The 16,729-nt window shown below is 42.3% G+C and overlaps 1 protein-coding gene across 1 annotated transcript; it reads left to right on the top strand.

Annotated features, from left to right (window-relative positions):
* Positions 1-140: 140 nt before the first annotated feature.
* On the top strand, positions 141-14,863 carry LOC121548288 (ras-related protein Rab-27A; the record flags this gene model as incomplete). The annotated part of the gene is given in 5 exon segments (XM_045217498.1): positions 141-893; positions 13,441-13,613; positions 14,263-14,348; positions 14,496-14,599; positions 14,740-14,863. Coding segments are annotated over 4 exon segments (467 nt in total), but the record flags the coding sequence as incomplete, so codon positions are not given.
* Positions 14,864-16,729: the final 1,866 nt, after the last annotated feature.

Raw genomic sequence — 16,729 nt, 5'->3', positions numbered from 1 at the left:
CAGCACAATAACTATCTTCCAGAGACTTTGAGTCAACCGGAGGACAATTGGAGGCCCGAGAGCCAAGGACAGTCTGGAGACAGCAACAATGTGCCTGAGAGTCCTGGACAGTCTGAAGTCAATAGAACTGTGTAGGAGAATGTGGGACAGTCAGTGGCCTTAGCAGAAGTGTTTGTCAAGGAATAATTTCAGTTGATTTGTGGTTTTGTGTGTAAATTACAGATCATGTGAATTGAATGTCAAATAAAATCCCTTGTTCTACTATATGGCAGGGTAGGTTTGTAAATTTCAAGCCTACAGTATTGTCAGCAAGAATATCTTATCACCGCCACCACAGGTTGAACTTTGCTCAAGGAACCACTTGGTGTCCTCATTGTGCCCTTATTACTGTTAGAAGTAAAGCATCTGTGGACCAACCAGGCGATCAGGCAGGGAATTATATTATATGTACCACCCTCTGCAATCAAATAACGGAGGAAAATTATCCGACTGCAAGTTCTTTACAATCCACTACACATGTACCTTATAACATCCTTCCTAACTTTCTAACTTGTTTTTAACACCAGCATTTTAAAGGATGGACAGATCTTTTTCTCAAGCCACAACGTTCACATTTTAGTTCCAAAATAATACTCCTGCGCAGGAAAGGTATTTTTCCGTTCCGAACTCCCACGGAGGTCTTTTATGCGTTGGCGAGAGAGGGAGGGGCTGGCTTACTTCAACTGAACGGGAAGTGATGTTACATTGTGAAGAGTGTTAATGCAACAAATGGATCAAACAGGTTTAGTCAACTCAATTTAGTGAGCGCTTTTAAGAAATCAACCAATTGTCATCGCTTTTGATAGGGCGCTTCTACACGAAACACCAAGGAATAAAGTGAAGCGCAGACACTGGTAAGTTGAATTTTTCGAAAGTTACCGTAATAAATGTGTCTCCATATGGAGCTGTTTAGCGGATTTGTTTCTCTCGACAGCTGTAACTGCAACATGTTAAATTTTTCTCAGGATGGGGTTACATTATCGTATAACGACCACATATATTTTCACTGAGGCTGCAGTGAAACGAAGTTATTTCCTGCTCACATTTACTAGGCCTACTTGAAGCCAATACTACTGAAAGTGCAATGAGAGTTCTTGTGTTTTTACAACATGCGATGTATGCCATTTTTATAGTGAATCCGAACTCGGAGGTGAACTCTTAAATTAGATAGGCCTACATTGTAACACAGGATAGGCTTCTTGCAGCCTGTACTTGATATGGTAACAATACTACACTTCCATTGGGAATTGATGTCAACATTTCCTGATCACATTCGTTTTAAGCCTTCGGCATCAGTTAGAAAGGTAAGATTTATCTCCTGGTGGTGCACATTGCTTTCGCTACGTTGTCTTGTGTATCAATGTAATCCTCCCCTTCAAAACATTTATTTGATGACCCTTACAAAAAAAGATTGCAGTTTTGAAACTGCAGTAAAAGTGCATTAACTGCAGTCGACTGGTGTTTTTGGACGCAGTAATTGCAGAATAACTGCAATGCAGTTATACTGCACTCTAACTGCAATCTTTTTTGTAAGGGCACTGTTTGAGAGTGCAGTCAACTTAATGTAGTATGCTAATAAAGGCTACACAGGTCTGTGCCAACTAACACTGGCAAATAGGTTTTCACATTAGAATAGTGTTGAATACAGCACAACTTACAGTATTATTTAATAGTTTTCCCTCACACCTTGTTCCAGTTGAAGGAACAATGAAGAGGGAAACTGTAGACGTGTAATGGGACATCATAATTACTACCCTTGTATTGGCTACATATATCTATCCATAAACCTGTATCCATTTGGCTGGTGAAACATCACCAGGTGTCTACCTCCCTAACTTGGTGTGCATTTTAGTTGGAGATATGCCATGCAGGAAAAAACAGCTCAGACCAAACCAAGAATGAAAACGTTTTTAAGTAGTTGTAGGTCTCTGTTCATCTATTTTTATTTTCTCAAGGTTTAAACACATTCTGGACATGATTATCCAATACTTCATTTGGAATAAATTGGGTTGTCTTTAGTTTACTTTCCAGCTGTCAGCTATTCAAAGATGCAGCGACTTCTGTCTTGTCTGAGATTTGCGCAATTGAGCTTCAATTATGCTTATTAAACAGTGTCAATGGTAGAGTAAAACATTATCAGTCAAGACAACCACATGATGACAAACTGAGCTGAGGGTTATTAGATGTTGTATTATGTTTCAAGTAGGTTTTGTGTCAGTTAATCAATTTTCTTTGTGTGTGTGCCCAGGGACATGTGTTGTCTGAAATGTTTCTACTGATAACCGCAACCATAATCAAATAATAATTTGGTTGGTGTTTATATTTGTCGAATTGCACACATGTACAAGTGTGTATTAATATGCATGTGTGAATTGGAAATGTGTGTTTTGCATATCCAAACTCCACCTGAGACGCCCTCGGAGAGTGGGGTCATGGCCAGAGTCACTATTGTTCAGCACCCCTGGAGTAATTAGGGTTGCGTCTTCGAGCTAGCGACCTTCCAGTTACTAGCCCAATCCTCTAACCCAGGGGTGTCAAACGTACGGCCCGCGGGCCGGATTAGGCCCGCAAACGGGTTTAATCCGGCCCGCGAGATTATTAATAAAAACATTTTTTTTTTTTTTTTTTTAAAGTATAAAAATGCGCTTCAATTTTTTAATAAAATAAACTGCTGTTCCAATTGCGTCCACTGGATGGCGCAATAGCAATTGTGTTAAGCAAGCAAACTGTTTATACCGGGGCAGAGCAAGTAGGTCAAGCACGTGCAGCCAATGAGCTACTTTGTTTTGCCCGCGATATTTATTACGGCTTCTACTTTTAACATTATGTGCTTTGGCACCCTCATTGCCCCAATATGTCTCTGTCAAAAAGAGAAAAGTGGACGCAGAGTGCAGAGTGTTCCAAGAAAAATGGTCATCCTATTTATTCACGGAATTGAATGGGAAAGCTGTATGTTTGGTGTGTTCAGAGCATGTTGCAGTGCTGAAAGAATATAACCTTCGTCGCCACTATGTGAGTCTTCATGCCGACAAATATGACAACTTTCAAGGACAGCGGAGATGAGAGAAGGTGAATGAACTGTTGGCGGGTCTGAAGAAACAGCAGTCTGTGTTTACTCACAGCCGAGACATCAGTGACGCTGCAGTGAAAGCTAGCTACCTCATTGCTAATGAAATCGCAGTGGCTTCAAAACCATTTAGTGAGGGTGAATTTGTAAAAACATGCATGATGAAGGCAGCGGAGATTGTGTGCCCTGAAAAGCGGCAGGCTTTTGCAAATATCAGCCTGACAAGAAACACAGTTGCAGACAGGATTTCCGATCTTTCAGTGGATTTGGACAGCCAGTTGAAGCAAAAAGTAAAGTCATTTATTGCGTTTTCGGTTGCAATTGATGAAAGCACGGACATTACAGATGTTGCACAACTGGCCATTTTCATCCGCGGAGTTGATGACACATTGACCGTCACCGAGGAGTTCGTGGAGTTGGTGCCGATGACAGATACAACGACAGCAGCTGATATTTTTACCGCACTCGTCGGCGCGCTGGACAGGGTCGGAGTGGACTGGTCCCGCGCTTTCAGCCTGGCTACAGATGGTGCGCCCTCAATGATCGGGAAAAAAGCAGGCGTTGTGACAAAGTTCAGAGAGAAAGTGCAATCTGCAAATGGAGGATGTGATTTTTTGACTTTTCACTGTATTTGGCACCAGGAGGCTTTGTGTTGCAAGTCATTAAAGATGGATAATGTCATGAAGGTGGTCATCCAAACTGTTAATTTCATCCGATCCAGAAGCCTGAATCACCGTCAGTTTGACAGCCTTCTCAGAGAGAAAGACCACATCTATGGCCTGCCATACCACACTGAGGTAAGATGGTTAAGCCGAGGTGCTGTGCTGAGGCGTTTCTTTGATTTACGAGAAGAAATTGAACAGTTCATGGAAGAAAAGGGCAAACCAGTGTTAGAATTTCATTCCGCAGAATGGATGCAGGACCTTGCATTTATGGTGGATGTTACAGAGCACCTGAATAACTTGAACAAACAGCTGCAAGGGCGCAACAAAGTTGTCACGCAGTATTATGACCGCATACGTTCTTTCAAGTTGAAGCTGTCATTGTGGGAGATGCAACTTGCCGGTGGTGATGCAGCTCACTTCCCCTGTCTGAAAAATGTGTGCGCGACCCAACATGTGGCAGACATGAAGCGGTTCAAAGATAAAATAACGGGACTGTTACGGGAGTTTGAGCAACGCTTTCAGATTTATGTTTATGTTTTTATGTTGATGTGCTATTGTTTTTAATTGATTTTATTTGTATATTTAACCTATTCTTGACTCTGGTTCTTGCACTTGTTTGGGGAACAGGATTTCATTATTTTTATCTACATTTCTGCCTGAGAAATGACACCCTGATATAGTTCTGTGATCTGTGAAACAGTTCTGTGAATCACTGAGGCATTGTGTGTTTGTGTGTTCTTTTTCTTTAGAATTTTCAAATAAACTTGACGTGTTTTATGATTAATAGTGATGTTGTGCTTGTACTATTTTGGACACACTGTCCTCAGGCTCCAGCTTTATGTTGTATGTTGATCGTATTAAAACAAAGAAAACAATCTGAAGTTGTTGTTTTTAAGTTATATATATACCATGATTTTTCCAGTCCGGCCCACTTGGGAATAGATTTTCCTCCATGTGGCCCCTGAGCTAAAATGAGTTTGACACCCCTGCTCTAACCGCTAGGCTACCCGCCGCCCATCATAATCTGTAAACCGTTTCTCATCATCAAAATAACATCACTTCACTTACAGATGTATACAAAATTATGTTACAAAATAGTGCCTCCAGCCCTGAACATGATGAAGCCTGATAATATTTCAAATGCATGTTGGCAAGTCATTCTGTCAAAACATATCTGAGATGAGTGCTGTAGCATTGTGGTGCTGCAACACCCTTCATCTTGTGCAGTTTGCTTAAATTCATGTCATCTGCATATCCGCCTCCTCCTTCGATGAGTTCACCATTAGAGTTGGACAACTGCCCAGGGTGGGTACTTCAGCTCTACTGTTCTGAGAATGTCTGAAAGGCTTTGTTCTACTTGCTGGCTCATAATCTGGGTGGCCCTTCCTCTAACTAGTGTGAAATCAGCACCACCAGAGAACAAGGCTTTGCCTAAAGCCTTCTCTTTTAATCACTTTCACTTGAAGTTTAGGTTTGAAAGTAAACATACAATAACAACTTTGAAACACCTATTGGGAAGAGGACTAAGGCTGATCCTTGTTTGTGTAATAGCACAAAAAAGGCAATAGGGTCTTCTGTTTTAGAACCAGGCAGGGGCAGCGATGTGAATCAAATCATTTGTGAAGCATGTAATTCATGTAAGAACATTACATGCCAGGCAGGTGACCAGCCTCTCCTTGCTACTGAACAGCCTTTTTTATACAGAGTCAGACCGTAAACAACTTCCTTGATGTGGGAACAAATTCATGAACATAAGTGTAGGGAATCTGAATTAATGTTTACCTGATATCAGTGACAGGCAGTGAGGTAGAACTAGTCAGTCAGTGTATAGCTGTGATTTCACTCAAAAACAAGTGCAGAACGCCTACTCAAGATGCTGTAATGTCTAACTTGCAAGGTTGTATTTCACACCTTGTTAAAATATTTCATACTGCAGTCACTGTAGTAGGCTTCCTCCAACAACTTTCTTTTGCTGCTCATCAGCAACACATTTCATCAGTCGTTCAGGTTTCCTTATAGAAGCTGTGATAAGATTAGTCTCATGACATGACTTTTCTAGAAATTAGTTGTTTTATTTATTTTTAACTTTTTTTGTCCTATCCTACCTATTTAAACAAGCCTACTACTTGTTACCCCACACTTCAAAAAAATGATTTCAGTAAAAACAAACTAAACCACACTCATTTTGCATAATTAGATACAAATATGTAATTTAGGCTTTTGTTTATTGTCTACAGACTGTAGCTTAGGGAAGGATAGGCAGTTTGATGATACAGTGCCTAGTGAAAGTCTACACATCCCTTGCACAGTCTTCACATGTTGATGATTTCATTCCTGTGCTGTTTGTAACTACTCTGGTAGGTTGACTGATAACCTGAACCAGGTTGCAGGCACTGGTTGTGTAGATCAGTAAGATGTTTAAAAAAAATTGTTTTATCCCTTTTTAGATACAATTTTAAGGCTGCTAAATGTGCAAGGGGTCTGTAGACTTTCACTAGAGACTGTAAGCCTTTGGCCTACATGATTAGCATCCTCTGTAGCAGCCTGCTTTCACATGAACCTTTGCAGTTAATCTGATTACCATTGGCGGCGACTGGTGCCGCCTCAGTGATCCTAACCTTCGAAAAAGCAGGGCTGCCCGCAAGCCTGGGTGCCTGTTTCTCTGGGGAAAGCCTCTGTGAATGTGTCCCTGCTGGCCAGATGGTGTACACTTATAGCAGCATGAACTGCCTGGCGACCAAGAGATTTGAGACATATCATTTACTTGTACAATAACACAGTTGACTGTCCTTTTTGCTTGACGAGGTCAATCGATTAGTGTGTGCAGGTAGTACTGTGCAGTTGTGCGGTGAAGCCTAGTAAGTCTGTCCATATACAAGCCTTTTAGAATGTAAGCCTGGCTATTCCATTTCCCACTGGTGAACAGCTCAGAGAGGCTGGAGATGGGGTGCCGCTAGTCCAGTCACAGTGTGTTCATCACAGAACTTGATTTTGCTCCAGACTTTAAGCAGCTTATTGCTCAGGATGAGGGTTTTAGCGCTGGACAGAGTGAAAGAATGTGGGACGTGTCTGAATGCCTTTTCATGCTGTGGTCATATGATGGACTCTGCTTTCAGTGGGAATCACACCCAGCTTGTTCCCTTGAATATAATTTGATGGATGTCTGTGTTCAGCTCATCTTGTGTCCACGATATTCTTTCTCATTCACAGGCCTCAACTTTCTAGCTATGATATAATAACTCTGTAGTAATGCATGGCACTATAGCTTTGTGTAATACATTTTGTATCTATCAAAAACACATTGATTCATTCTGATTTATTTACACAAACTATTTATGGACCATGACCAATCATGCCAGTGAAAACTCCAGATGCCCAGACAACGCTCAATACAATTTGAACTCCATTTTGACAACTCTATGGAAGAACTAGTTTTTCTTGTGAATTTTTACAGTCCGTTGATCAATTGCGTAATTCTTGGTCTTATTTGCCTAATTACCGCCAATTAATCCTCTCATATAGAGTTTCAATCTGTAACAGTTGCCCCAAATAGGAGACTATCCACTTTTACCAAGCAAGCAGGTGAAAGTTTACTGCGGATGGGGCTATAGCAGGATCTGAGTTTGAGTATTTATTTTCTGTTTCCTTATTGAACATGCTTGGAGGCAAATTTAGTTTTCTTTCAGATAAAAAATGTGTGTTTCCTGTTACTGTGTCAGAATACTTACAACATGACCATGACAAAAGAGCTGTAGGCTAGACTCTCAAGACAGACAGAGGGGTGTCTGTCTCCAACATAGTTCTAAAATGTATCCTGCTAGCGGAAAAATCAACACTTTTTAAAGCAATGGGAACCGTTTTTTTATGTTGTGATTATGTAATAGAAACCCTTCAGAAAATGTGCTCATGATTTAATTAAATTTTTCTGAATTTGAAATACACTACATGACCAAAAGTATGTGGACACGTGCTCGTCCAACATCTCATTCCAAAATCATGGGCATTAATATGGAGTTGGTCCCCCCCTTTGCTGCTATAACAGCCTCCACTCTTCTGGGAAGCCTTCTTCTTCCTGCTCGCCTGTGCTGTGGCACAAATTCGAACTGCTCTCGGACTCACATATTGCTGTTCACTGGACCTTATGATCACTCAGCTGCACAGCTGATGCCTGCTGGACTGTTCCTTTACACGGTACCCTGTCCTGTTTATTTGTTTAGCCTCGGCCCAAACTTTATCGCCATTACCAGTTGTTGTCTTAGCTCTCTCTAATAACACCTGTGATTGCTTTATGCCTCTCCTATGTCAATATGCCTTGCCTATTGCTGTTCCAGTTAGTTCTTATTATACAATTTCACTGTAGAACCCCAAGTCCCTCTCAAACTGCCTCAAATAGTTCCTTTGTTCCACCCCCCATACACGCTGAGACCAGCTCAATCGGTGCCTCCAGTGATGCTATCTCTTTCATTGTTACCCAACACTTAGGTTTACCTCCACTGTACTCATATCCTTCCATATCCTTGTCTGTACATAATGCCCTGAATCTATTCTACAACGCCCGGAAATCTGCCCCCTTTATTCTCTGTACCCAACGCACTAGAAGACCAGTTCTTAAAGCCACAATCCAAACTAGATGCCCTCAATCTCACACAAATTATCAACAAACCTACCAGGTACAACCCTAAATCCGTAAACATGGGCACCCTCATAGATATCATCCTGACTAACTTACCCTCTAAATACACCTCTGCTGTCTTCAACCAGGATCTCAGCGATCACTGCCTTATTGCCTGCGTCCGTAACGGGTCCGCGGTCAAACGACCACCCCTCATCACTGTCAAACACTCCCTAAAACACTTTAGCGAGCAGGCCTTCCTAATTGACCTGGCCCAGGTATCCTGGATGGATATCGATCTCATTCCGTCAGTAGAGGATGCCTGGTTGTTCTTTAAAAGTAATTTCCTCTCAATCTTAAATAAGCATGCCCCATTCAAAAAATACAGAACTAAGAACAGATATAGCCCCTGGTTCTCCTCAGACTTGACTGCCCTTGACCAGCACAAAAACATCCTGTGGTGTACTGCATTAGCATCGAATAGCCCCAGCGATATGCAACTTTTCAGGGAAGTTAGGAACCAATATACACAAGCAGTTAGGAAAGCAAAGGCTAGCTTTTTCAAACAGAAATGTGCATCCTGTAGCACTAACTCCAAAAGGTTTTGGGACACTGTAAAGTCCATGGAGAATAAGAGCACCTCCTCCCAGCTGCCCACTGCACTGAGGCTAGGAAACACTATCACCACTGATAAATCTACAATAATCGAGAATTTCAACAATCATTTTGCTACGGCTGGCCATGCTTTCCACCTGGCTACCACTACCCCGGCCACCAGCTCTGCGCTCTGCACCCTCCGCTGCAACTTGCCCATGCCCCCCGCTTCTCCTTCACACAAATTCAGACAGCTGATGTTCTGAAAGAGCTGCAAAATCTGGACCCCTACAAATCATCTGGGCTAGACAATCTGGACCCTTTCTTTCTAAAATTAGCTGCCGAAATTGTCGCAACCCCTATTACTAGCCTGTTCAACCTCTCTTTCGTAACGTCTGAGATCCCCAGAGATTGGAAACCTGCTGCGGTCATCCCCCTCTTCAAAGGGGGTGACACTCTAGATCCAAACTGTTACAGACCTATATCCATCCTGCCCTGCCTTTCGAAAGTATTTGAAAGCCAAGTTAACAAACAGATCACCGACCATTTCGAATCCCAACATAACTTCTCCGCTATGCAATCCGGTTTCCGAGCTGGTTATGGGTGCACCTCAGCCACGCTCAAGGTCCTAAACGATATTATAACCGCGATCGATAATAGACAGTACTGTGCAGCCGTCTTCATCGACCTGGCCAAGGCTTTCGACTCTGTCAACCGCCGCATTCTTATTGGCAGACTAAATAGCCTTGGTCTCCAATCCAAAGTTAAATCTAGAATCGGCTTCCTATTTCGCAACAAAGCCTCCTTCACTTACAGTGGGGAAAAAAAGTATTTAGTCAGCCACCAATTGTGCAAGTTCTCCCACTTAAAAAGATGAGAGAGGCCTGTAATTTTCATCATAGGTACACGTCAACTTTGACAGACAAAATGAGGAGAAAAAATCCAGAAAATCACATTGTAGGATTTTTAATGAATTTATTTGCAAATTATGGTGGAAAATAAGTATTTGGTCAATAACAAAAGTTTCTCAATACTTTGTTATATACTCTTTGTTGACAATGACACAGGTCTAATGTTTTCTGTAAGTCTTCACAAGGTTTTCACACACTGTTGCTGGTATTTTGGCCCATTCCTCCATGCAGATCTCCTCTAGAGCAGTGATATTTTGGGGCTGTCGGTGGGCAACACGGATTTCAACTCCCTCCAAAGATTTTCTATGGGGTTGAGATCTGGAGACTGGCTAGGCCACTCCAGGACCTTGAAATGCTTCTTACGAAGCCACTCCTTCGTTGCCCGGGCGGTGTGTTTGGGATCATTGTCATGCTGAAAGACCCAGCCACGTTTCATCTTCAATGCCCTTGCAGATGGAAGGAGGTTTTCACTTAAAATCTCACGATACATGGCACCATTCATTCTTTCCTTTACACGGATCAGTCGTCCTGGTCCCTTTGCAGAAAAACAGCCCCAAAGCATGATGTTTCCACCCCCCATGCTTCACAGTAGGTATGGTGTTCTTTGGATGCAACTCAGCATTCTTTGTCCTCCAAACACGACGAGTTGAGTTTTTACCAAAAAGTTATATTTTGGTTTCATCTGACCATATGACATTCTCCCAATCCTCTTCTGGATCATCCAAATGCACTCTAGCAAACTTCAGACGGGCCTGGACATGTACTGGCTTAAGCAGGGGGGACACGTCTCGCACTGCAGGATTTGAGTCCCTGGCGGCGTAGTGTGTTACTGATGGTAGGCTTTGTTACTTTGGTCCCAGCTCTCTGCAGGTCATTCACTAGGTCCCCCCGTGTGGTTCTGGGATTTTTGCTCACCGTTCTTGTGATCATTTTGACCCCACGGGGTGAGATCTTGCGTGGAGCCCCAGATCGAGGGAGATTATCAGTGGTCTTGTATGTCTTCCATTTCCTAATAATTGCTCCCACAGTTGATTTCTTCAAACCAAGCTACTTACCTATTGCAGATTCAGTCTTCCCAGCCTGGTGCAGGTCTACAATTTTGTTTCTGGTGTCCTTTGACAGCTCTTTGGTCTTGGCCATAGTGGAGTTTGGAGTGTGACTGTTTGAGGTTGTGGACAGGTGTCTTTTATACTGATAACAAGTTCAAATAGGTGCCATTAATACAGGTAACGAGTGGAGGACAGAGAAACCTCTTAAAGAAGAAGTTACAGGTCTGTGAGAGCCAAAAATCTTGCTTGTTTGTAGGTGACCAAATACTTATTTTCCACCATAATTTGCAAATAAATTCATTAAAAATCCTACAATGTGATTTTCTGGATTTTTTTTCCTCAATTTGTCTGTCATAATTGATGTGTACCTATGATGAAAATTACAGGCCTCTCTCATCTTTTTAAGTGGGAGAACTTGCACAATTGGTGGCTGACTAAATACTTTTTTTCCCCACTGTATGCTGCCAAACATGCCCTCGTAAAACTGACTATCCTACCGATCCTTGACTTCGGCGATGTCATTTACAAAATAGCCCCCAACACTCTACTCAGCAAATTGGATGTAGTCTATCACAGTGCCATCCGTTTTGTCACCAAAGCCCCATATACTACCCACCACTGTGACCTGTACGCTCTTGTTGGCTGGTCCTCACTACATATTCGTCACCAAACCCACTGGCTCCAGGCCATCTATAAATCACTGCTAGGCAAATCCCCGCCTTATATTAGCTCATTGGTCACCATAGCAACACCCATCCGTAGTATGCGCTCCAGCAGGTATATCTCACTGGTCATCCCCAAAGCCAACACCTCCTTTGGCTGCCATTCCTTCCAGTTCTCTGCTGCCAATGACTGGAACGAATTGCAAAAATCTCTGAAGCTTGAGACACTTATCTCCCTCACTAACTTTAAGCATCAGTTGTCAGAGCACCTTACCGATCACTGCACCTGTACACAGCCCATCTGAAATTAGCCCGCCCAACTACCTCATCCCTAAATTGTTATTTATTTTGCTCATTTGTACCCCAGTATTTCTATTTGCACATCATCTCTTGCACATCTATCATTGCAGTGTTAATACTAATTGTAATTATTTTGCACTATGGCCTATTTATTGCCTTACCTCCATAACTTGCTACATTTGCACACACTGTATATATTTTCTGTTGTATTTTTGACTTTGTTTTGTTTTACCCCATATGTAACTCTGTGTTGTTGTTTTTATCGCACTGCTTTGCTTTATCTTGGCCAGGTCGCAGTTGTAAATGAGAACTTGTTCTCAACTGGCTTAACTGGTTAAATAAAGGTTAAATAAAAAAATTAAAAAGGCTTTCCACTAGATGTTGGAACATTGCTGCGGGGACTTGCTTCCATTCAGCCACAAGCATTAGTGAGGTCAGGCACTGATGTTGGGCGATTAGGCCTGGCTCACAGTCGGCATTCCAATTCATCCCAAAGGTATAAGATGGGGTTTAGGTCAGGGCTCTGTGCAGGCCAGTCAAGTTCTTCCACACCGATCTCGACAAACCATTTCTGTATGGACCTCGCTTTGTGCACAGGGGCATTGCCATGCTGAAACAGGAAAGGGCCTTCCCCAAACTGTTGCCACAAAGTTGAAGCACAGAATCGTCTGTAGCGTTAAGATTTCCCTTCACTGTGGAACTAAGGGACATAGTCCGAATCATGACAAACAGCCCCAGACCATTATTCCTCCTCCACAAACTTTACAGTTGGCACTATGCATTGGGGCAGGTAGCGTTCTCCTGGCATCCGCCAAACCCAGATTCGTCCGTCAGACTGCCAGATGGTGAAGCTTGATTCATCACTCTAGAGAACGTGTTTCCACTGCTCCAGAGTCCAATGGCGGCAAGTTGTACACCACTCCAGCTGACGCTTGGCATTGCTCATGGTGATCTTAGGCTTGTGTGCGGCTGCTCGGCCATGGAAACCCATTTCATGAAGCTCCCGACGAACAGTTCATGTGCTGACGTTGCTTCCAGAGGCAGTTTGGAACTCAGTAATGAGTGTTGCAACCGAGGACAGATGATTTTTATGGTCCCGTTCTCTGAGCTTGTGTGGCCTACCACTTTGCAGCTGAGCCATTGTTGCTCGTAGACGTTTCCACTTCACAATAACAGCACTTACAGTTGGCCGGGGCAGCTCTAGCATGGCAGAAATTTGACGAACTGACTTGTTGGAAAGGTGGCATCCTATGACGGTGCCACGTTGAAAGTCACTGAGCTCTTCAGTAAGGCCATTCTACTGCCAATGTTTGTCTATGGAGATTGCATGGCTGTGTGTTCGATTTTATACACCTGTCAGCAACGGGTGTGGCTGAAATGGCTGAATCCACTAATTTGAAGTGGTGTCCACATACTTTTCTGTATATATAGTGTAGTTTACAAATTATTATCTACAGTCTCTGTTTTAAATTTGCATCAGGATATGTGCACAGTTTGTAAATTGCTTCCTTCATTGTTTGGTTTCTTTGTCTGGTTTTCAGGTCTGAAATAAGCACTCACTATGTCTGATGGGGACTATGATTACCTCATCAAATTCCTAGCCCTTGGTGATTCTGGAGTGGGGAAAACCAGCTTTCTCTACCAGTACACAGACAAAAAGTTTAACTCTAAATTCATCACTACAGTGGGCATCGATTTCAGAGAAAAACGAGTGGTAAGTTGATTGCCCTAGTCATACAATTTGTCATTAAAAACATTTGCGTGTGTCTGATCATTAATTTAATTATTCACATACAGGTGCTCCCCTGCCACCCATAATGACCAATTAGTATGCTGCTTGGTTGAAAGAGTTAACATTTGAAATGGCCAATTATTCCATTCCATGTGAAATGTTTTGTAGTGCAGGTTTACTATTAATCATGGAAAGTAAGTAGCAGCTTCAAAACATTACTCCTCATAGTGCAAAAGATAGAGCGGTATATATATATTTTTTTGGGGGGGGCGGGTCTGAAACATATGAACCTGCAGATGTAGTATTATGTGTGGATGTTGCAGGAATCTGAGGAACTCCCAGACCAGGAAAGGATGACTAATATCACTTTAGTTCAGCAGCACCCTCCTAGAAAATAAACACTTCACACCACATAACCAAACACCAGGGTAATTTAGGCATAATCACTCATGCCGTGTATATTGTAGAGATTATCAGGGCAAACATTTTCCATCTAAATGTTTAGGTTCTCTTTGGGTTGCAAGATAGTATATGTAGGATGACTAATGGGAAAATATATTTTTAGGGCCTCATAGCCAGATGACCTCCCACTGCTTTATATGGGTATAATAACTCTCTCTCTGTCTGACAGGTATACAAATCAAATGGTCCAGACGGGGCAGCAGGCAGAGGACAGAGGATTCATGTTCAGCTGTGGGACACGGCAGGACAGGAGAGGTAAGCCAATTCAAAAACTCATCTCCCACTGACACTCTTGCTCAAGCCCTCACTGGCTCTCAGGTATTTGTTGGCAGCTTTCAAATGCTTACTTTCTCCAAGCTGAATGAAGCTCTTTACAAGGTGTTTTTTCTTGTGTGGTGTCAGGTTTCGGAGTTTGACAACAGCTTTCTTCCGAGATGCGATGGGCTTCCTCCTCCTGTTTGACCTCACCAATGAGCAGAGTTTCCTCAATGTCAGAAATTGGATGAGTAAGTCCTCTGTGGTTGTCAGAATCTACATGTACAATCTCTTGAGTCTCCTATTGACTTCTAAAGGTGTGTGCAGTGTCTTAACCACTATCTTTAAATCGCAACTGGTGGGCTGATGACTGGCTTATTCTCTTTTTCAGGCCAATTACAGATGCATGCTTACTGCGAGAATCCAGACATTGTACTCTGTGGCAACAAGTGTGACCTGCAGGAGCAGAGGGCAGTCCGTGAAGATGAGGCCCGTGAGCTGGCAGAGAAGTATGGGTATGTGTCCCTTACCTGTGCCTAACCCTCGCTGAAACATTTGCCAAGAAGGCAGTGGCTGATGTGTGTTTACACAAGACTGTGCAGGGCAATCTCGAACGATACTAAATGTTAGGCTAGGTTGGTCCTTCTGGAAAGGCAAATATTTACACACCCATGTAAAGTATCCTGCTTGTGACCTGAAGATACACATTTAGTGAATACAAAGGGATTATATATGGACCTCCTATGTTTTGCTAAAACTAACAAATGCACCATATTTGGGGTCAAAAGCCATGTTGTAAGAGACTATGGCCTTTATTTTAACAAACCTAACATGCTGACTAGACCTGGCATACACGAGTGGCATCGCACGCATGTTGATTTTGTCCATCCACACCAGACAAGATCAGGACACGCATGTTGAAATATCAAAACGAACTCTGAACCAACTATATTAATTTGGGGACTGGTCGAAACACATGAAACATTCATGGACATTTAGCTAGGTAGCTTGCTGTTGCTAGCTAATTTGCCCTGGGATATAAACATTGCACAATGCATAAGGTCCTTTTTTGTAGATCTTTGTAGAATTTTGACCCATTTTGAGTCACACAAAATCGTGTGTTACTCCAACAATTAATCCACAGATAAAAGGGGAAACCTAGTTAGTTTCTAGTAATCTTATATGGGGTTTGGCAACCAACTTTGACTGGAGTTCATCTTTCAATCACCCACGTGGGAATAAGCACCTAAAAAAACAATGAGGATATGGGAGAGGCGGGATTTGCAGCGCCTCAAGCATCAAAATAGAACCAAATTCTATTTTAGCACCTGGGTATGCAGGCGCTCATTGACGCACGCAACGCGGGCAGTGTGGTCAGCATGTAATGCAATGGTAAATGTAAGCGCTGGCGATAGCTCTATACTGTAGGTTGAGGGGTGTGTCAGAAATATTTTTGCTATTTTCACAGCTTATTATGAGTGCAATAGCTGGCGGTGGCAGGAAATGGCTGGGTTTTGATGAATAAACAAGTTGTAGGTGTGAGGATAACTTGGCCACTCACTGGCCAATCAAGACTGCATTTGTTTCTCAATTCTGTAGGTTATTGAAGGTCTTTGCATTGTCATCAACTCAACTCATCAATTCGGCTGGTGGCACGGAATATTCTGTCCTAGGCCATTGTAGATTAATACTACAGTTTATTCAATAGCATAAATAGGGAGTGATAGCAACAGGAGAAAAAAAAACATCCAGTGTTTGCTCAATATGTTTGGCGTGTTAAGTCAACATTGTTATAATTGGCTTCAATGAGTATAGGCCTTTAGGTATCGCACTTATAAAATAAAAAATACAAGGCTCCCTTAAATTGTATTGTTTGTGTGAGGCACATTCTCAATAAGCAAAATATAGCCTAGGCCTACGGTTGATCCTGCATTATAGGACAGAAACATTTTAATAAGTTTGAAGGAGCGTGTCTTTGGTAACTGGACAAGAGGCGCTCTTTGGAAATTGGGATGGATACAAGTCGAATGGAGCATGCACTGCAGGTAGGCCTATCTGAATTGTGAATAATGAATGCAAAAGCCTCATTAGTAGACCATTTAGAAACGTTTTATGTATAGGCGACTTGGCGAATGCATGGCCAGGATAAGAAAGACTTCATCAGATGTATTGCTGTTGAACCAGCTTTCGTTATAGTAGGGTAAGGGTAGCTTGTTTTTTAATCAAACGAAAGGGAAAACAAGCAATTGTTACACGGAAATAATTTAAATGTTTCTAAATACGAGTGTCAACTGATTATCTAATCTCTCGTTCCATGATGGGCATATAGCCTACATCCAAAATAATAACCGGACCTGGCTAAAATAATATAATAGGCAAAC

This window comes from Coregonus clupeaformis, unplaced genomic scaffold (assembly GCF_020615455.1).
Source record: "Coregonus clupeaformis isolate EN_2021a unplaced genomic scaffold, ASM2061545v1 scaf1080, whole genome shotgun sequence".
NCBI lineage: Eukaryota > Metazoa > Chordata > Actinopteri > Salmoniformes > Salmonidae > Coregonus > Coregonus clupeaformis.
The sequence above is the reverse complement of the archived record's forward strand: the minus strand, read 5'-3'. Positions and strand labels throughout refer to the sequence as shown.